Genomic DNA, 22,265 nt, shown 5'->3' with positions numbered 1-22,265 from the left:
CCAGTCCCATAGACTTGTGCACATGAAAGTGGGACAATAGGTCATTGATCATTTCCTCTTGGATTGTGGGGGCTGCTTTCTGCTCCCCATCCCTGTCTTCCAGTTGCTCCTTGAAGGTTCAGCCCATAGAACTGGTGTCACTGACAAATACCGAGGCAGCTCAGCTTTCTGGTTGTCTTTGGTCACCAGGTTCCCTCTTACATCCAGTAGGGGGTGTACATTCTCCCTAGCTCTTCTTTTACTGTAAATATACTTAGGAAAGCACTAGTTTCTATTCTCTTTAAGAGAATGACACTGGCCAGACTGAGTTCTGGTTGAACTTTGGCCTAATTTTCTCCCTACATATCCTTGCAAGAGATTTATACTCTGGGTTGCCTGCCCCTTTTTCCATAAACATTCCTTTTCTTCCTGAGTTCTACCTGCAGCTCTCTGCTCAGCCAGGCCTAGTTTCACCTATTAGCTTACAATTTCTACGAAAATATCAAGCAGTGTGTTCTGTGGGAATCTGCCCTGGGTCTAGTACAATTAGTTTTTTCCACAGATAACCTGAACATGGGAACAGTCAGTACTCCTCTTAACTGATCCGCAAACAATGCCAAGCCGGAGGGCAGGAGGAAGAGGTGCTGCAAGAAGTGGCAGTATTAGAACTCAGCATGATTCAAGAGAGTGTAATTTAGTGAAAAGGAACAAACGTCAGCATTTCCACAGAAGTGACGAACAGCACAAATACAAGAAGACAGCTAGCAACTGAGGAAGCCTGTCAAAAAGAAACAGGCAGATGCAGATCACAATCACTGGTGAGACCACACCTGGAATACCACATCCAGTTTTGGGCTCCCCAGTTCAAGAAAGACATAGAACTGCTGGAGAGAATCCAACGGAGAGCTATGAGGATGATTAGGGGACTTGAGCATCTCCCCTATGAAGGGGATCCCGGGGCTATTTAGTCTTGAGAAGACTGAGATCATGTGTATAAATATCCGAGGAGTGGGTGTCAAGTGGAGGGAGCCAAGCTCTTTTCGGTGGTGCATAGTAGTAAGACAAGGAACAGGTTCAAACTTGAACATAGAAGACTTCACCTCAACATGAGGAAAAACTTCTTTACAGTGAGGGTGACAGAGCACTGGAACAGGCTGCCCAGAGAAGTTATGGAGTCTCCTCTGGAGACTTTTAAAACCCACCTGGATGCATTTCTGTGCAGACTACCCTAAGTGATCCTGCTCTGGCAGGGGGGTTGGACACGATGATCTCTCAAGGTCCCTTCCAACCTCTAATATACTGTGATAAATCAATGCCACATCAATAATTAACCCTTTAAAAACAGATTTCAGAAAGGTACAGAAAACTCAAACAAGGTGCACCATATATTGAGGTTATAGTGTACTCTTGTGTAATTTCCTTATTTATCCCTGACAAGGCCATTGGCACTTTGGAATTCTTTACAAAGGATTCACCAGTCTTGTAACTGGGACAAGGATATAAAAAACATGTCCAGAAAAGGGTCTATAACAAAAGACTTAATTATGTGGGTATTTTTAAGCTAAATGGTATTAGATTGATACATAAAGGAATGGTTTTCAAATATTTAAATCTATGAAAGAAAAATAGACCAGCTTGTTATTACTTGCTCCATTTCCAGAAGCTGTAGAACAGCTCATGCTGCCACCAGAATGTACTCTACCATCAACTGTTTCACTACGATTTCTCCCTCCTTTTTATATTATGGGCTCAACAGACCCATGTAATGAACTACAGTGTACTGATTCCACACCTGCTGTTCTTTGCAGCCTTTTTCTCAGCACTTTGCAGCACTTATCTGCAGGACCTAGACTGGCATGCAAGAACACTTTTGCTTGTCTAAAGTAATTTCCAAAGGCAGAACCACTGACAAATTCTCTTCCCAGTTAGACCGCAATGATATTATTTTGCTGTACAGATTCCATGGTACACCCTGGATACCCTGAGTTTCTTTTCCTCAAGGATTGAAATAGTTTCATGACATTATAATTGGGACAACCCCCCAAAAAATACATGTTTATGACTTACAGGAACCTTAAACTTGAGAAACCATTTAAAACAGGTTTCACAGAGGTTAAAGTCTGTTGTAGGAGATTATGACTTGGAAATTAAGGACCAGAGATTTGCATTTAGAGGTCAACCACTATTATACACAGAAACCAAACTAAACCACTAAAAATTAAACCTGAGCTATAATCACTTCATTTGCTCAGTTTAGGTTCAAATATATGCAAAAATTCAAAGGTTTACTTAAAAACAGCTTCAGTATGGGGGAGGGAATTGTTTGTTTGAAGATTCTTTCAGAAAGTGTCACCTCTAACAAAACACTTCACGTTTCCTTCAATCAGTTGGAATAGTGAAAAAATATTCAGTTTAAGAAGCAAAAATCATTAACATGTAGAACAAATCATAAACTTTGGCAAAAAAAAGAAAAAAATGCTTAAGTCTTGCATTCTAATTAATTGCAAGTAGACATCTGCAACTGTGTCTTTCAAATACATTAAGGTTTACCTGCAACACCATTCAATTCGGCCTTCCCCTTCACAAGTTTTTGCCCAGTGATTATCCGCAAGGTTTTTCATTGCCACAGCATATTCACACAGAGTTTCCTCATCCTCGCAGTGCTCACGCCAGATCTTATCAAAGTCTCCCACTAAGCAAAACAACAACAAAAAAATTGCACATTAGATACAAAGCATCTCGTTATCTCCATGGCAAAACCCCCATCTTGCAATTAAAAGAAGTTGCATAATGTACCCAGAGATTACTTTACTTGCTTGTAACAAAAAACAAGGTCACCTTTCTCTAAACACAAAATTCCAGGGTTTGGACAAGGAAGGAGCTATTGGGTACTTGAGAAGCTAGTGATGTTCTGAATACACTGCTTCTGTTCAGCTTGTTCTGCAAAAGTCAAGTTCCCAGGAAGTTTCACTTTAAAGTTTTTGTGTATGAGCATTAATGGGACAAACAGCTCCTACGAGCTTTCATGTTTGTGGCAAATACTGTAATATTACAGGTAAAAATGCTGAAAATAAAGTTTAACCCAGAATACTGACTTCTTTGGATATACTGGAAAGAAATTCAGGCCTTCAATGATGTCTGTCTAATCTAGCCAGCTCTAACGAATTAAGTTTCTAGGGAAGAGTACTGAAGAATGAAACCAACTACAGCCACAAAATCACAATTGTCTGCTGATCCTAGGGACAGATTTATTTCAGTATTCCTCACCTTGGTGAAAAGTCTTGCATGGTAAGTTCTGGCACTTCAAAGTATTTAAACCTGATGATTTCCCCTCTTTTGGTGCTAACTATCCACTTCTCCTAGCTCGCTTTATGTAATGCACTGCTAAACAAAACCAAGATAAATGCTAGTCGTGGCTAGCCACAATTCCTACAGTGGTTTTTACAGCAAGCGAACCCTTGTTTTACCTTACTAAAAAGACATTTCTGCCCTAAGAAAGAAAAATAAGACACCCACTGCTATAACCTTCACTAATGCTTTTTGTGTTTCTTCATCACATATGTGCACACATCTAATATAAACATATACAAATCTGCAGAATAAAAATAATTTAAGCTTTGAGACAACCAATATCCCTTTCACAAGATGGTTACAGAATCAGTTATTGTAGCACTTTCATATTACCAAAAAAAAAAAATTAAAACTGTATCAAGAATAAACTAATTATTGTCTGCTAAAGCTTGAAAGTAATTTACACTATGACCTATCCTTCTCTTACCAGTAAGAGGTTTCTGTTTCTAACCCACTAATAGCAATTTTTAATTACAGCAAAGTTTTAATTAGTAGTAAATAACAGATTTCTTCCAGTGGCGATCTTTTTATTTTCACTCCTCACATGTGCAAAGCAGTAACAATTCCTCATCTCACCTGTCCTCCATTTACAAGAAGATTGGGTACAATGGACAAGTATAGACAGTTACATACTTAAAAGATTTAAACCAACCATCCAGGTTACTCCCTTTTAAGTTTGGTTTAGGGACGTCACAGTAATTTTCTCTTCAAAACAATCATCTAGGACACCTGTACGATCAAAGTGAGTCATATTTAAAACTAGGTGTTTATACTCCCTTGTGTGAGATGGTAGTTTTGATGGAAGGGAGAGGCCATGATTTAGTTTTAACAGAACAGGGAAGCTATGTAAGAAATCACCTATTCTGTTTGGTATTCAAAAAGCATAGATGAGAAAGTTATTAGACTGGAAGAGAAAAACAACAAAACAAAACAAAGGTAGCCTTATATTCGAATGGTGTCCCTCATTATTTCCCAAATAATCCAAGTTTGGAGAAAAATGCTTTACAAAAAGAAAATACTCTACTGATGGCAAAGAGCAACAAATAAATGGCATAGACAGTAACCTACCAGCAAAGCAGGCAAAACAAACACAGCTCTCATGAATCGTTGTTTCTGGTGTCCAAGTGCCAAACTTATACAGCACCAAGCCAGAAAGCACTAGCTTATATCAAAGTGTATTCTCAATAGTAGATTAATTCCAGTGCAAATTAGATAAAGTTTCAATGTTGCTCTGCCACAGTCCTCTGAATCTTACTGCATGCTCCAGACAACTGTGAAACATACGGTTTGAAGAATACACACATAATTACAAAGGGAAAAAAAGTAAATGAGTGGAACACTTACTGAGAAGAATCTCACAAATACAAAAACACCGAGTTTAATACTGTTGTTCTTTTAGTCAGTTACTTCATTTTGTCTATTCTTGAGCAATTATTCTATTTCCAAATACCATTTACCCTTAAAACTTATGAAACAAAACAGATGAGGAAGAGAAAATATGCAAAGATCAGATGTTCTTAACTCTCCAGTCCTTTCTTACATCAAGGTAGTGATGTCTCCTAGCACTGCGTTCTGCTCTCATAGCAACTCCTGTTTCCTTCTGAACAAAGCACAGATTTGCACCTCTCTGAAAGCCAGATGAGGGTCAAAGAGTTCACAGATAAGGGATTTTAAATTTAGATATGTAGCAACAGACATGGAGGTGGCTAACAGCAGTCTGGGATATGAACTTTGGGTTACAACAGAGCTATCTGACAGCAACAGCTTCTTGGCACTGAGCTGACATGAAAATAAAACTGAAAGATACAGACTATTAAGAAAGACATGCGGAACAAAAGTGAAACATTTATTACAAAGCAACTCTGTCACACATTCTGTATCAAGTCATTTCTGGTACTTGTGATTTGTTCTCATCTACCAATACAGCAGGTCTGAAGATACAGAAAATGGTAATGCAGAACAGATACAGCTCAGCTTCTGAGAAACACCTAAACAGAGGGAAAGAAAACACACATGAAAGCAGGAGATGACAGAGCTCCACAAAATCATGAGTGACAGACAAAATGTAAATAAGGAACAATTTCTGGTTTATTTAAGATTAGAAGATATTCAGGAAAAACATATGGCAACTTCAAAGCAAACAAAAAAAAGTCTTCACAAAATGTTCATATATCTGGGCAAACTAAGGGAAGAAAGCTAATGACAAACTCCATATTCAAAGATGCAATTTCTAATTCAGAAGCTCCTAGACCATGAAATCATTGAAAGACAGAACAAGTAAGCAAGCATACAGTGATACTCCAGCACCACTCCTCATATATTGTTGTCTAAGCATTTGCTGTTGACCCAGTGTCAATGCTGGATTTGATAAGATGTCAATTTACCTGCCCTTTGATTAATGTAAGCTCTAGAACAATGGCAGATAAAACATCTTAAGACACTGACACCATTGTGAAGGGAGTTTCAAAGAATGGTCTGAAGTCCTATTTACCTTGAGCAAGTACCTTTGGGGTTTTTTTCCTCATTCTTCTTCAGGGTGAGCTTTGAGAAGGCACAGACAGGTGCCCTAGGTTTATGGGAACTTTAATTCCAGAATCATTCTCCAATTCTGAGTTGAAAATGCAAATAATGCTTCCAATCTGTTAAGATTTTGAGGTAGTGACTACAATAGATCTCACAGAATCCATTTTCAAGCTGATTCACAGAATCCATTTTTAAGCTGATTCACAGAATCCATTTTCAAGCTGATACACAATACATAGTAGAGCTATGTATTAATTTTTTCAAACAATACCATATAATCCACTGTGTATTAATTTTTTAAACAATACATTATAATCACTGTGCAAACATTTATTTATGAATCATTGCTTGTGTAACCAAAAAAGGCTGTAGAATGTGCAGGAAGGTTTCATAGCAAAACTCATGGTTACTAAAGAAATAAATAAAATCTTCTGTTGAGCAATTAATAATGCTGTAAATTAAACAGAAGCTCATGGCAGGCTAATCTAAAGAAAAAACCAAACAAATAAAATATTTTCATCTTCCATCATATCAAAGTTAATATTTGATTTTGTACATTAAACTTTTCATCTCACATACTCATGACCAAACCATAATACAGAGTTTAAGGCTCAACACTCAGCTATGCACTTGGAGATCACCATTTACGTGATTTAAAATGTGTTTTCAGCACTGACTCTTCAGAGATCTTCATATATCTCAGCCCTCCATTAAGGAATCAGCTACATCAACATCCAGCTAAAAGGCATGATTGGCAAGACTGGCTCATTACCAGAGTTTTGCACATCTCTCAAATCACTGTAGTGATCTAATGTTTGCTCTCCTTTCTATGTGGAATTGTCCAGAAAACAACCTACATTTTGCCTTTTCCTTTAAAAAAGAAAAAGCCCAAAGCCCACCTCTCTCTACCAATTCTGTCAGAGAACAAATGACTGAGCAACTTGCAGGTTCTTTGTAACACAGCCTTCTATAACGCAGTGACAAAAATTCAATAGTATTTACCTAAAACAGATTAAAGTCTCTAAATAATTTCTACCCACATTAACATTTGCCCACAGACTAGCCAAATCAGACCCCAAACTAGAGAGTAATCAGTAGCTGCTAAATTCTGTAACAAAGAGAACAGGTCAGGCACAGAGAAGTTATTTTTAAGTCATCCTAATTACAAGATAGTTTTAATTGTAGGTAACCTAACAAAGACTTAAAGTTAGCTGTAAGTTTCAACAACTGAAAACACTTTTAATGAAGAAGCTCATACAAGCTGAGTAAGAACTCTCTTCATCCCACATTTATTTACAATATGTCAGCAAAAGTTCCCAGCATAGCATGAGAAGACAACCTTTACTAATCTTGGTGGGACAATCCCACACCATAACTCTTTTTTTCAGGCACCTTATTTTTAAGAACAAAAAATCCAGCTTCCTTTTATCCATGTCTGTGTGTCCCCCCCTGCCTTTTGGGGGGGCTTTTTTTGTTTGTTTGTTTTTAGATATTTCTTTATAGAGTATTAAACGGAACTGTCATTTAAGGTATGTTTATGAAACACTTATTCTTCAACATCCAACAGATCAAATCAATTGGTATTTTAAACAAAACACAACAATGTATATGAAAGAAACAGCTCAGTTTTGCTTGAAGCAGTATTTTTCATTTCAGAATGGGACCGAACCCTGAACAACTGATTTCAATCATTCTATCAAGCAATAAAATAGTTAAGTCATATAGAATTAAAAGTACTGTCTGCACCCACCAGACAAGTTTTGCAATTGTTATTTTCTTTAATTTCTACTGGCACTTAAGAAGAATAGTGCAGCCATCTCTGACAATCTTAAAACCAAGTACAAAGTGTTTAATCCATCTCTGAACAAGATCTTGCATCCCAAAATTTAACTGACACCATGTACTTGAGCTTCAGGTAGATGCAACATGGGTTTAGATCTTAATCAACAACTTCCCCCAAGAGAAAGAGCTTTTGAAACACTTGAGGAAAACTGGAATTAGAACAGTCATTATTTCAAGAAGGAAAACTACAATTTTCTGAATTCAAAGTAGATGTAATTGGAAAAAAAAAAAAAAAGCCAAACCAGGGTTTAAGGGTTTCTGGTCTTGGCTACCTATATGCTGATATAAATTAATAATGTAAAAAGCAAATTCAACCCACTCCCATTCAATACTTCTATTTAAGAGCTTAATGTTTTCCTACGTACACGTTTTATGGCTCTAGTGGAAGAGAAAATAGGCTCAATATATTGACTAACAATGACAGACAGAAGCATAAGTAACATCTTCACATTTGTACAGCAGTAATTAATTAAGTTCATTGAATTTCTCATTATAAAACCCAAACCTCTTCCCAAAATTAACAGGTGTCCATGACAATGTCGGATAAATTTAGATGACATGCTGAAGGCCATAGTAACACTTAGCAAGATATTTGAGCCTTCTTTGTTGTTGATGGCAATGCACTGCAGAATTTAAAAAAAATCCATCTCATTTTCAGCTTCTTAAGCCCGCCTCTCACTTCCTGGAAACAGTAAACTAGCTTCCACAGCATTTGAAACAGTAAATGGGAAAAGCAACCCTATGCTGTTCACTAGGCTAAAGCTGAAACCAAACTCCTGTTACTAAATTTCCTCAACGGTGAACGTCAGTTGATGTTCCGCTGGTGTACAACTGAATGTCTAGACACGGTGGCAATGATTAACAAAATTAATTACACGAGGAACATCAACTAACAATATGCTATTTACAACTTTTAGTGTATACAGGATAAATTAAATTTAATGAACATCTGTCTTACTAAAAAACAGCACATCCAGTATTTTTGTGAAAGACAAAATTAGGTATTTGGCATCACTTTTACAATTTTACATGTCTAAATACAGAACATGAGCCTCAGCTTGGACAAAGGTCAAGCAATATTTTTCTTGTCTCCTCTGACTAGTGTTTGCTTCACAGTTCTTAAAATTTATTTGAAATACTTCACAATAAAAATGTTCTTTTAAAAAGTGCAAGAATTTAATTTTCTCTCACTGTTCCTCTCTTCTACTCATATAGAAAGGATTCATCCGATCAAGTGTGGATTTTTAGAACTGACTTGTCAGGTAAACTTCCTATCTGTTTACACCAGATACACCCCCAGGACACAATTAATCAACTGTTTAAAGCATCTACTAAGGTTCAGCTTGTATCACTGTAAAGAGTGATCTATGTCTCTGACCTGCTAGAAATTTCTGATGGCTGTAACACAGTGGGTAGCCTATTTGTGACAGTTTAAGCAGTTATGCCCCACAAGTGTTGAGTTGATCTGGAAGCCATCACCCCTGTCTCCTCTTACCCAAACCTGGTTTTCCAGGATGAAATATGTGCTGCACTTTAATGATACCAACACAGAGATGAACAGATTAAGAGAAACTACTGATTTGGGTAGATTTGTGAAAATGCAGGAGCAAAAATCAGAAGCAGCTGAGGAACATTAAAGCTGAAGACCCTGTAACAGTAACACCAAAGCAGTAACGGAGCAGGGAAGGTTGGTTACATACAGCTGTTTGTTCAGTGGATGCAGGTCTACTGTATTCAGCCCATTTGTGGGCTAACTAAACAGTACCAATGAATAAAGCCCCTCGGGCTGTAAAATATTATGGGATTTCTAAAAAAAGTTTCCCTGCAAAACTGTGGTGTGCAGACTGTAATGGCAATCCTATCTTAATGCTCATGTCATAAAATAGCACTAATTAAATGTAAAGGAATTTAGTTAATATTGCTTCAAAATGTAACAGTTGCAAAACATCTCTCTTCCCAGAAATTAATGCAAGTGGGAAGAGACAAACGCAGATTTTGAAAACTTAGGTTTATTTTGACAGTAAGCCTCTTACATTTAACAAAAAGGAGTAACAACTCTTAACTTTCTGGACAGAGTTCAGTGGCAAAGTTTTCTTGTCCTGTGAAAAATGTCAGTATTTCAAAACACTTCCTGTTTTACATCAGGAAGAACTTAAGTTCTCTCAAGGTTTTAAATGAAAAACATGAGAGAGGAAGAGATCATAAAACAACTGCCTTCAGAACAACACTTCTCACATGAAAGTCTAAACCACTTACCTAAGGCTACTACTTACTGTCAGACAAGGTCCTGCAAATTCTAATTTTCTGGATTTGTAAAACCTTTTAAATATTTTATTATTCATTTCATTGAAGTCAATAAATCTTTCTTTTAAGGAATCTAACTACCACCTAAAAATGTTTCTATGAGCTTCCATGATATAGTAACTAATATCAGGACAAATACCAGTTCTGGGTGATTCTAAATCTGAAGAGCCTTAACAAGTATACAGAAGGACAAGAGAAATGGTTTAGTGTACACACAGCAAAAACTTTCATAAAATACAGACACCTCAGCAAATTTTTTCCACTTGCACTCGATACAGGATTTGCAGGGAGAAGTAGAGAGTCCTGTAAATCAACTTTTCAGACTACATACAAAACTGAGGGTTATGCTGCACAGAAAATGTTTACTTGATAAATATAGCTCTGAATGATTACAAAGATAATAAAGAACTCAGAGAAAAAGGCTGCCTGTGCATCAAGGGTAGGGATTTTTATCACAGTAAAAATTAAACCTATTTGGCTGCTACAAGCAACTGGAAAGAAACAAATAATCACGTAGCAGGTATTTGCACTACAGATGTTCAACAGATCAAGTTTTTCCTACAAAACACTCTGCTTTTAGAAGCCTCTCAGGCCTGACAGATATCAGCATCCATGCAGTATTTGCTAAATATATGCAACCAATACAACATGCTGTAGCCCATGGCTACATGTGCCTAAAAGATGCATAGACAAAAATTCTCTAAAATTTGGGGTCACCTATGGTACCAGGCAACAGAACTATGAGCAAGAGACTGAATAAAAAATTGGATTTCCCCTGATCTCCATGTTGTAATAGGCTAGTAGGAAAAATTAAAATCTCACGAAAAAAGCACTGAAATTAGGGGTTTAGTGCAAGACCCAGAAGTTTCTCCTAAGTGAGTAACTGAGCACTTGAGAGCTGCTTCAGCTTTTGGCTTTTACCCTTAGCATGTAAGGTAGTTAAGATTAATCCATTTGGACAGCAAACAGAAGTAAAACTTCAGAAAAACATGCATCTTATGTGAATGAGATACACTCCTAAGTGAACGCATTACAGCTCATTGTTCTTTGTTCTCACTTAAAAATGTTTTCTTCATGAAGTTTATAGGCTAACCTAAGTATTTTTAGGAACCACTGGAAACGTTTTCTGTGTCTGTATCACTGCTTGACACATTAAATCAGTGAGGACAAGGACCAATCACTGTAACTAAAATCCATATATATTTCTTTTTCCCCTGCACTAGAAAACTCACACCAATTTGTTAATTTTCTTTAAACCATTAAAAAATATATGGCATAACACTACCATAAGATGCACAGTGGAGAAAAGAGTATCCTACAGTTGCAAAATACCAAATCTGTCATGGGTTTTATGAGTACACGCTTCTCTTCTCTATTTAATAATTAACAGAGAGTGTGTAAAGGAAAGAAAGAAAAGAGAGTATTAAAAAAAAATACTGGGGGATGAAAAAGGAGAAAAAAACCCAGATATATTCCCACTAGAAAGTAATACTAGATTAGCAATAATCCAAACACAGGGAAAGGTAAGTACTAGGCACAAAGTGTAAAAGTTGTTGAACAAAACATAAAAAAAAAATTTAAAATGTCTAAGTAGGCATGCTGTGACATCTCTGATACCAGATAAAACCTTGAATCCCTATCTATTTCTAGCTTCTAGCCAGGATTCACAGAGGAAAAAAGTTTGCTAATCCATAGTTTGAAATTAAAAAACACATACCACAGGGGAGAAATCCTCCTGCCTTTAGCCAAATCTGCTCTAATCTTTCCTCACCACTATAATGTCAGAGTGCTTCATTCCCTAACTTCAGTTTTATATATTAAGCACAGGGAATTACTGATACAGAACTTTTGTACAAGGCTATTGAATAGTCTGATTAACAGTCCTGAGTTTGCAATCCTAATCAATACAGTTTCATGAAGATACTGCCATTCTTAGTAATTGCAATACTCTCCAAAATGCAACAGCATGACATGATTTCTGTTTCATAAAGGCTTTGACAGGCTCGGGGAAGAGTGGCTGGAAAGCAGCCTGCTGGAAAGGGATCTAGGGGTGCTGGTGGATGGGCAGCTGAACACGAGCCAGCAGTGTGCCCAGGTGGCAAAGGCCAATGGCATCCTGGCCCGTATCAAAAACACTGTCCAGCAGGGAAATGATCATGCTCCTGTACTCAGATCTGGTGAGGCCCAGCTTGGGTACTGTGTTCAGTTCTGGGTGCCACAGTCTAAGAAAGACATCCTGGTGGGTGTCCAGAGAAGAGCAACAAGGCTGGTGAAGGGCTTGGAGGGCCTGTTGTACGAGGAGTGGCTGAGGGAACTGGGGTTGTTTTAGTATAGCAAAGAGAATGATAAGGGGAGATTTTATTGCTCTCTACAACTACCTGAAAGGAGATTGTAATGAGGCTGGTGTTGGTCTCTTCTCCCAAGTAACCAGCAATAGAAAGAGAAGAAATAGGCTTAAGTTATGCTAGAGGAGATTTAGATTGGATATTATGAAAAATTTCTTTACTGAGAATAGTGAGGCATTGGAACAGGTTGCCCAGGGTGATGGTGGAGTTGCCATTATTGGAGGTGTTCAAGCAGCATATAGATGTGGCACTTCAGAATATAGTTTAATGGTCATGGTAGCTGAGTTGTTACAGTTGGACTTGAAGGCCTTCTCCAACCTTAATGATTCTATGATTTGATGCAAACTTTAAAGAATTTAAGCTGAGCCGTATTGAACGGGGAAAATGCTTACAATAAGCATACTGGTATGCTCTGGGACTATGATATGACATGAGCCACAGTACAGAAGTATGTACAAAATCCATCCACCATATTTACAATCAAAAGTGGTTCAACAAATGCAGGATTAAAAAAAAAAAGGCAAGATTCAGATCAGTTATAGTTTTTCACCAAGTTAAAAATAACCAAATAACAACAACCAATAAAAACATCAAACTCTTTAGATGATATGAAGCTGACTAAACTTTACTTCAGAAAAGAGGGCAACTATTGTGGGAAATGAAACAAAATGATACCAACTGCACCAATCACAAGCAAGGCAGATAATATACTGGCTTGCCTTTTACAATTGCTCATTGAAACTCAAGGCTTGCTAACATCAGCAAGGCAAATGAATTCTCAAACAAATCAGATTATTAAAATCAAGCCTGGGTAACTTCTATCAACAAATATCTCTGTGTCTCAAGGAAGGATCTATTTCCCTTCAACACTTCTAACAGGAGACAGTAACTGAAGATCATGTTACCAAAGGCTTTCTTACTTACGCACCCTGTGCAACATAATTGTATAGCTCTCAGAAGGATACTCGACATGGTTTTTCCTCTAGTGAAGTTAATATGCAATTCTAGAACAATCGCTAATTTTTTCACTAACGCATGCTTTACAGGACATACAAGATAAGTTAAGAGTACTTTCACTTAACTAATTACATTGAATCAAAACATAAAACACAACTTATCCTTGCATACTAACTTGCTCTTTGCCAAGAATTAGGCTTACGTAAACTTCCATGTAATTTAGGCTCTCATATGAAAAACCCTTAGTTATTTCAGAGATTGCTCACTTTTTTTTCAAGTTCATAATTTCAACATCTGTCCTAATCTACAGGCACTCTGAAATAACAGAGAAATACAAACTCCTCAATTGTTCCATCATCTAAATATCTGAATAAGCGAGATCTTCCCTCCAGTTTTGGCTCACCAAGGCCAAAATAAACAGTGATCCTTGATCACCATCTGCATAGCTAGGTTTCTCTGCCCAAATTCCATGGACAGGCTCCTGTGGAGACTTCTGAAGTCCAGAAGGCAGAACGACATTGTTACTTTAACAGAACTGTCATATACAGAGGGGAAACAAGAACTAATGCCTCATAAGGGTGTTAAGACTGATGACAAAGTAGATTTTTCAGGGACTTACAGCTTAGTTTCACTTAGTGCCCCAGCCTGAACTATCCCTCCACGGATGAAAGGCAGGAGGCATAAACAGTTCACAAAGGCCGGGTTTCTCCAGACCACCATTCAATCTCTCTTGGCATTCATGAGCTACTGTCCTCCCCACTCCTGTAGATTCCCAGGCTGGAAAACGCTGCCTTACGAAGTGCAAGATGCTTCTGGTGAAAGGCCTCGCTGCAGCTATGTACAATTAAATGTTACAAGGAGCGGTAAGACAGGGCCACACGACCCCATGTCCATACACAGTTGCTGCGCACCTTTAGACAAGCTCACGTTTTCATCTCGCAGCATTATTCGTGCACTCCAATCCTCATCTCCTACATCCCATGGGGGACGCTCCTAGAGATGCGCCGTGAGCCCTTCCGAGCCAGGAAGGGGTCTCCGCTGCCTAGAGACGGCGGAAAGCGGTAAGACCTAGACAAACCCGACCGGGGCTCCTCGGCGGGGCTCCGGCGCCCCCGGTCGCCTGGGAAGGAGTAGCAAGCCCGGAGCTGCTCAAAGCCGCTGCTCCCGGCCACCCCCTCTCCCGACACACCCCCTTCGGCAGCGGTCTGCGGCCCAGCCGGCCCGAGCCGCTCTGGCAGCGCCTGAGGGGAACAGGGCCGCCCCGTCGCGCCCGCCCGCGGGGAACACCCCGATCCGCGCGGAGACCCCCAGGGGGGCGGCTCCCCCTCCTCTCGCCACGGCACAACAGCTCGCCGTCAGACACTACCTACATCCCCGCGGTCCTCCTCCCAGCCTGTCCTGGCTCCCACGTTGAGGAGAGCCTGGTGGACCGGCCTGGGCGGCGCGGAGGGGGCAGCCCCCTCTCCCGTGGTTACCTTCCCGGTACTTCTTGCGCAGCCGCCGGTGGACGCTCTTCACCACCCCCGAGAGTTTTTCTTGCTCCAGCTTCCGCTCCTGCTCCGGGGGGGGCGGCGGCGGCGGCAGGGGAGCAGCAGCAGCGACCTCGCCGGGCCGGAGCAGGGGCCGAGGCTGGGGCTGTGGAACGGCCTCCATGGTGTTACCGCTGCTCCGCCGCGCACAGCCCGGCCAGGAGAGAAGGAGGCGTGAGCGCCGGGCTCTGTGGCAGGACGGGCATGCGCCTCGCCCGCCCCGGACCGCCCTGCACGGCATGCCGGGAGACGGAGTCCTCAGCGGTTCCCGCCCACCCATGACCGGATCTACCCCGGCTGCCAATGGGGCTCAACGGTGGTGCCATTTGGGGACGTTGGGCGCCTAGTGGCGTCTCTCGGCCGTGAGGACATGGGGTTGGCCGCACCTCGGAGGCTTGGACTTGGTTATTGCCAGCGGTACTTTCCGCAGCCCATATCTGGAATAGGCCACCCTGCGGTGCTTAATAAAGTGGTGAGAGATTAAAGATCCAGAGGAAGCACGACTTCCATTGCAGTGCTGCAGTGGGGGTTTCTGTCTTCTCCCTGCCTTACCCCAGTTTACATGCTACCCTAGAGGCCCCCGTAAAAGATCTGGGTGTGAATCTTTCCCAAGTAAGGCAGTAAAACCCATTCCCCACTTACAAAAGGCCTTGCAGAAACAAACTGAATTCTGAAATATATCTTGGTAGGTTTGTGCCCCTGGTGTGTTTGTGGACAGTTGAAGAGCACAGTACAGGCTTTTTGTTTCTGCATTCATGAAACTGCTGGGCCCTCTTCACAATCGTTTCTGATGTTACTTGGGCAGAAATACACCACCACTGCCAGAATGACATCTGCAGCCAGCGAAACCGTGCCTTACAGGGGAAGATCTTCATATGTAGCTCTCTTTGTCCAGCTTCAATCTTTCACCAAACCCAAAGTATTTCAGTTCTCAATTGCAGTCTTCGTTGGAAGCAGGATAGACAAAACCACTTCTCATGAGACCACAGCAGTGAAATCTGCTGTGAAGCTTCTTGTTTGACTTGGCAGGAAGCAGCTGATTATTTTCTCTGAAGATGTTCAAAAACACTAAGGAGATAATTGCAGCTACAATTACATCAGTGACAGATCTGACTTGGGTAGGGTCAAGATTTCATCCTAATGAGAAATCAGTGACACATGAGACTTTATGCAGTGGGGTGCATAACAGGTCTTTATTGGCACTGTGTCCATCCTGCCAAAAAGATTTTACAGCTCATGGCAGAGCACAGTTTTCTTCTGGTTTTCTGATAAACTTCCTCTTGAAGGTGCAGTTATCAAGACAAAACAGCAATGCACAAACAAAAGCTTTTCTTCACTACTGACTGCAAAGACATCCCTTTTTCTCTTCACTCTGAGCTATGCAGGTGAACACTGCATCGCACCCATCACCCTGAAATGGGATTGCACAGTACAATTGAAGGTCCAGCTTTTTCAGTATGGCTGTTTTTCAGTGAGTGCTTTAAATAGTTCTGTATAGTTTTGATCTTCCATTGCTATATTTACATGCCATTATGTATTGTATTGTCAGAATGTTTCAGTTTGTTTGTTTTTCTCAAAATACAGGGAGATGATGGAAGGATAATTTAAATTTTTGCTACTGACATTGAGTTATTCTTTGAGTTAAATTTTTTAGTTTTGAAACTAAAAGAAATAATCATGTGCTAATGAATAAAACCTCATTATACAGGAGAAGAGTTGGTGCTGGGGTTAATGATAGCCTTGCAAAATATTTCTGGTTTTATATGCAAGTCCACAGAAGAAAAATTAATATGGTATAAAAAGAGATTGATAAGTACAATGAACCTTTTGGGTTAAAGAGGGGCCTACACAGTAGTTAATGTTCCTGTCACTTTTACATTGTGTAGGATTTGGGGAAGCACAGAATGAAGATGAAAAGCATGAGCCAGTCATAGAGAGCACTGAAGGAGCCTTTTCAGAACAGTAGGAGTACCAGACTTTCAGGAGATGGAGGCATCTGGAGGATGCCTAACAAATACTGCTGTGGTATCACTCCCACTCCTCTAGTCACAAGCCTCCAGACTCAGCAGTGTAGGGTATGCAGGCAACATATGAGTGCCTGTGTGATTTGGAAAATTGGAACTCTAATTGTAGAACCAGAAAAGTGGGGGAAAATTTGCACTTACATGTCTCAGAATAATAATAGAAAGTTACTTTTTTATTTGTTATCAGTGTTGTGTTTCAGTTACTAGGAGTTATTTCTACGACTAACAAAGCAGTTTTAAATACAAAGTGGTTTTCATTTATTACAGTTATTTCAAAACTTAGTATATTAGACATTCTTGACTTTAGTCATACTTATTAGACATTCTGTGAGTTTACACTGTACAGTTTTTACATGATTTTTAAAATAAGTTATTGATGTTGTTGGTTTATATTTTCAACATTTCAATTATTTTATGGTAGTTTAGAAAATTCTAAATGGAGGGAAATCCAACTCAGCGCTTTAATACACGGGCTACTATCATATCTAGTATAATTAAAAAATAGGAAATAGAGAAGTATCAAAATTTTTGTGGAAGTGATTCTATATCAAAATAGACCAAGATATAAAATACATTCTTCACTTTTAAAGAAGTAACTTGGAAGCTTAGTTTCAATAACCAAGTAAACAGCATTTACCAGTTGTCAGGTTTTTCCAGGAACAAAATGAAAGAATACCCAAGGAAGAGGCTTTATGCTTTCAGGACACACAGATACTTAGCTCACAATATGTGGTGAGAGATGGCTCTTAGTGATGGACACTGAATGCAGAAGTGATTGAAGAGAGCATTTCCCCAGAGTGCCGCATGGTGATACAGGGGATTGATGGAGAGGGTGATTAAATCAGAACCAGTTTTGGCAGGCCTGGAACCAATGACCCAGTACTCTATCGAGGTGGATAAAAAACATCTATACTCAATACTTTTCTTGAACAAACAGTACAGGAAGAGTCAAAGAGCAAATGAAGATGAACATAAGTCTTGTGATTGTCCCCAAGGCATAAGAGCAGAACAAGTGATAAAGATGAGTGCACCTACTCCAAAGGAATAAACCAAGAAATTACTTGTGTCCTGATGGGGATGATGGAGTCTGACCATCTGGGAAAGAATTGTTTTGAGCAGCTGGCATTACTTCCCTGAATGTAGAAAACGGTTAAATGTTCCTCAGTGTATTAGTTACAATGTTAAAAAACCAGAACAAAACAAAAAAAAAAACTCAGAAAGAAATAAAGAGCCAATTCAGAGCAGACTAGAAGAGTTTCTTTTGGCATTTATGCAATATTACAGTGACCATCACTTTTAATGAATAATTTTAGAAAGAAAAGTCTCAATTCACAGGCTGGGAGGAGGAATAACCCCAGCTCTTTCCAGCACCTCTGTGGCTGGAACATTCACTGGGGATGTGGGAAAACCAGTTCACATCCCTGCTCTGCCCGAGGGGATCTGAACTCAGATCTTCGCTATGAGATTATACAAAGTGGAAGTGCTCTTCCTTCCTGAGGGAAGAGTGACAGCAGCCTATATTTTTAGCCTTTCTCCTCCAGGAAACTGGAAGAAAAATACATAAAAACTTTCTGAGATGTAAAAATCAGCAGTCCTCTGCTTCTGTCTCTATTTCAGTGGTACTTTTGACAGTCAGGTCTTCTTAGCCTCTTCATCCTTTCTGCCTTATAGACACTGATATGTGAAAAGGAGCTAAAAAATTGACCCAGCATTTAAGAGAACAAACCTTTCCAGACACCACTCTCTCTGGTGTGATGACATCATCATAAGAGTCTCTGATGTAATGTAATCCGCAAAAATATTACCAGAAAGCATATAATGATTTTAATGGAGTACTGAAACACTGTGGTAATTTAAGAGGAATGAAAGAACCTTTGGTAAATGTGGAACTGGTTTTACTACATATGTCCAAAGTGGAGACAAACAGGCAGCAATAGCACATTTGGTTTGAATTTAAGGTGTTTTTTTTTCCTTCATTAATTATGGAGTCTTATAAGCTGTAAAAATAAGATAATTTGATTTAAAAAGTGGGAGTCACATTCCTGAATTTGCACTGAAGCAATTATTAAGAGCTAGTCCATTATTACATTTCTCCAGACTACACACTTCAGTAATTTAGTAATTAAAGTTACACAGTAATTAAACCAGCTACCCCATAACAATAATTTTATAACTACAGATCCTGGATTCCATTCTTGGAGGTTGACACCTCTAAAAGTGAGTTTACATCACCAGTTCCAATGCTTAGTACCTCATGTAGTTTAGTAGAAAAACTACTGACTTTCATTTGCATATGAAGTCCCAATGTTTACAGAACTAAACATTGCTTCTAGAAAACCGAATTCTTCTATTGTACAACCAGTTAAAGTTGTTCCTCAAGTAGGCAGACCCACTTGACTTGGAGAAAAAGGCTGAAAAATCCTTCACACGTGGGAGCTCTTTGTGGAGTGTAATTATGTATCCTCAAGACCATGAGAATTACATAATGATAGGAAATTTTATTTATTGAAATCATGTCTTTCAGTTTTTGCTTGTATTGCAGTAAGACAGGAAGAGTTTTAACAGGAGGCAACATTTCTGATAATCCGCTCATCACCTCCTTTGTGGCTTGCTTGTGTCCATGGAAAGGAACTGGTTCTTTTGACACAAAAGTTAAGAGTTTGTTAATCTCTTCAGTCTGTGATTTGTGTAATAGTAAGTGGGAATTAAATTCCTGTGGAACTACTGAAAACCACCAAAGTACTTTATATCTGAGTTACTTGGAAAGTTATGTGCATGTGCAGAAAATAAAATGGTCCTTTAATGCTGAAAACAGATAACACATTTTTAAAATAAATGCTGTACACCATTGTACAACATCTTTGCAACACGAGCATTGCAAAAGTAGTTAATACTCTATCCACAAAGACCATTAAATATAAACATAACATACTGAAAATTAATCTTTTAAAATCTGGTATTTTTTCATTATTTTTAGTCTGGGCACATACTCCGATTATTTGAAGTGCATGAATTATTAAATGAAGAGAGTCAATATAAGGATTGCTATAACAAAGATGAGTAGCTACTCTTCCCAGACTGAGTTTCTTAGCTGATTTCCTGCTGCCATAAAAGATTAACTCATAAAATCGCTTTGATTTAGCAAGAGATGTCAAAATATCTATCAGGTCTAACTGGTTTTTTCCCAATGTCAGTCAAAATACTATGTGGTTTTAGCACTGATTCATGTTTCTGTCAGCATAACTTGCTGAGTGATCAACTCAGACACAGAAAATTTGGTAATGGTAGGAAAGCTTTTATATTTGATTATTTGTGCATCTGTGGAACAATATAGCTTTAAAGATGTTCTCAAATTCCAGTTTTCCTCTATGGGTAAGGCATGTATAATTCCAGTTCAGCTCAATAACCATGTAGTTGTGCGTCAGGTCATTTTCAGCTTGGGAAATACTACAGTATCCCTGTAATCTTGTGTTGCAGGTGTGATAGTCTGACTCATAAACTAAGATGACCTTATAGTCTGATTGAAGATCCAGGGGCTAAAAAGCACCTAGAGAAAGACTAAGATGCATGTGAATTTCTGAGAAAAAAAAAAAGGAGTCTAATTTGTTTCTGTGATGCCCTTAATAGATCAGGGTATGCTGCATCACTTCATTTTTCTCTTTCTGCTCCTAAGTCCTGAAAAGGTGTGGGAGAAGATATTTTGGGTATCATTAGATATGACCTATAAAGGAATACATCACTAATATGCATAAACCATTCTTGTCAATTCCAAAGATTGCCTAACTCCTTTTAATCTCTTTTGCCTCTTGAATACTGTCATGTGGTTTATTTGGGACTCTACTGAAGTTCAAGTCAAGTTTTCAGTTAAGAAGATGAGAGAACAACAACAAAGTCTATTCGTACAACATCAAACAGACCTCTGTCTTTGGCACAACATATTGCAAGCAGTGTAACATCCTTCTGGAAGACAAAGGAATACCAGAGTTCTTACTTAGCCTCCATACATGGTATTTGGCTTGTGTATGGTTCATGTTTTAGGTCTGGCTAAGCCTAGCCTGGCCTCAGTGATGCCGGTTCCTAAGATAATATGAATAAAATTAAAAGAGTTAGCACTCTTCTCATTGGTTTGAACAATTAGGGCTTAGGAGCCTGAAGACTAGTGGCAAAACAAATGAAACCACAAATATTAATGCTATTTCAGAATTTTTGGCAGTAAGTACAAAAAACGTCCCAATAGTTCTCCCATACGAGCACCATAGATAAAGATTATCTGCTGTTAGAAGAATGGTTTCTCTTTTCTTCTCCAGAACATGTAATAAAACGATTGTGACACAAATACCATGAAGTAAGCATTCTACACATTAGATTAAAAAAAAAAAATCCCGTTACTATGGATTAAGAATGACCTGTTAGCAGCTGCCATGAGGTATGAATGAGACTAAAGTCTGCAGAAGAGAACAGTTCTGAAATGCTCATTTGAAGATGAAGTAGTGAAAAAATTAAATAGCCATTTCAATTTTTTGAGGATATACTGATGTTTAAAAACTAGAAAATAGAGCAGAAAGGTACTGTAGCTATTAATGGAGACATACATTTCCTATTGATACTCAGATTTTAGGTAAGACTTAAAGTGTTTCATATTTCTGACTAACAAAAATGTCAATAACCTCACTATATGTATAAGAGTGTTCTTAGACATTAATGATAGTGTTAAGTTCTAGAAAAACTTTTAGATTAATAAGCTTGCCTTATTGAGTGCTAGAATTATGTCTGGAATCTTAAGTCCTGTTAAAATAATGAATTCTCACAGGTTGAAAACATTTCAGTAGTCACCTAAAATATGTTTAGAACTGCATTTAACGTGAACAGTTACTTTAAATGCAGGTTCAAAAAAGTTGTCAAACAGCAAAGACCTAAATATCCATCCTCAAACACCTTTCAGTTCCCGCAGGATGTTTCATGTGCAAGGGGCCATGTGTGCATGGTGCACCTCTGTCCCAGTCTCACATGAGACCAAGCACTGTCATTCACAATTTTTCACTCTTCTGCTGTACTTTCCCTGACACAGTAGGTCCTGCATGGCTCCTGCCATTTTCTCTACCTGAGCACATGCAACAGCAATGCTACACTGGGCCTGTATCTTCCCAGTGCCTCAGCCCCTCAGATCCTTCTAAACCCCCAGTCTGACTTCTGGCACCCACTTCTGTCTCATTTTCCTGCTTTCCTTTAAAATTTTGGAAGTTGTGTCACTAGGCACAACTTCAGTCTCTCTAAAACCAGACAGTGCCTATGCTGAAGCCTGGCTTTCCTGCGTTGCAGAGAAACACGGAGGTGAAACAACTGCTGTAAATCCATGCGTTCAAAATGGGAGATGGCAGCCATGTTGAGGAAGGAGGAAATGTGAGGAAGAG

At 39.1% G+C, this 22,265-nt stretch overlaps 1 protein-coding gene across 1 annotated transcript in view; it reads right to left on the bottom strand.

The window, feature by feature from the left end:
• Window positions 1–14,954, bottom strand: part of BMT2 (base methyltransferase of 25S rRNA 2 homolog) — a 33,443-nt gene extending 18,489 nt beyond the window's left edge. Inside the window, exons 1-2 of the mRNA XM_054399870.1 lie at window positions 14,777–14,954; window positions 2,530–2,671 (exon numbers count right to left, since the gene is read on the bottom strand). Coding sequence (XP_054255845.1) covers window positions 2,530–2,671; window positions 14,777–14,954 — 320 coding nt within the window. The remainder of the gene's footprint in view (window positions 1–2,529; window positions 2,672–14,776) is intronic.
• Between the last annotated feature and the right edge of the window lie 7,311 nt (window positions 14,955–22,265).

Source organism: Indicator indicator, chromosome 3 (genome assembly GCF_027791375.1).
Source record: "Indicator indicator isolate 239-I01 chromosome 3, UM_Iind_1.1, whole genome shotgun sequence".
NCBI lineage: Eukaryota > Metazoa > Chordata > Aves > Piciformes > Indicatoridae > Indicator > Indicator indicator.
Note: the sequence above shows the minus strand (reverse complement) of the source record. Positions and strands in the feature narration are given on the sequence as shown.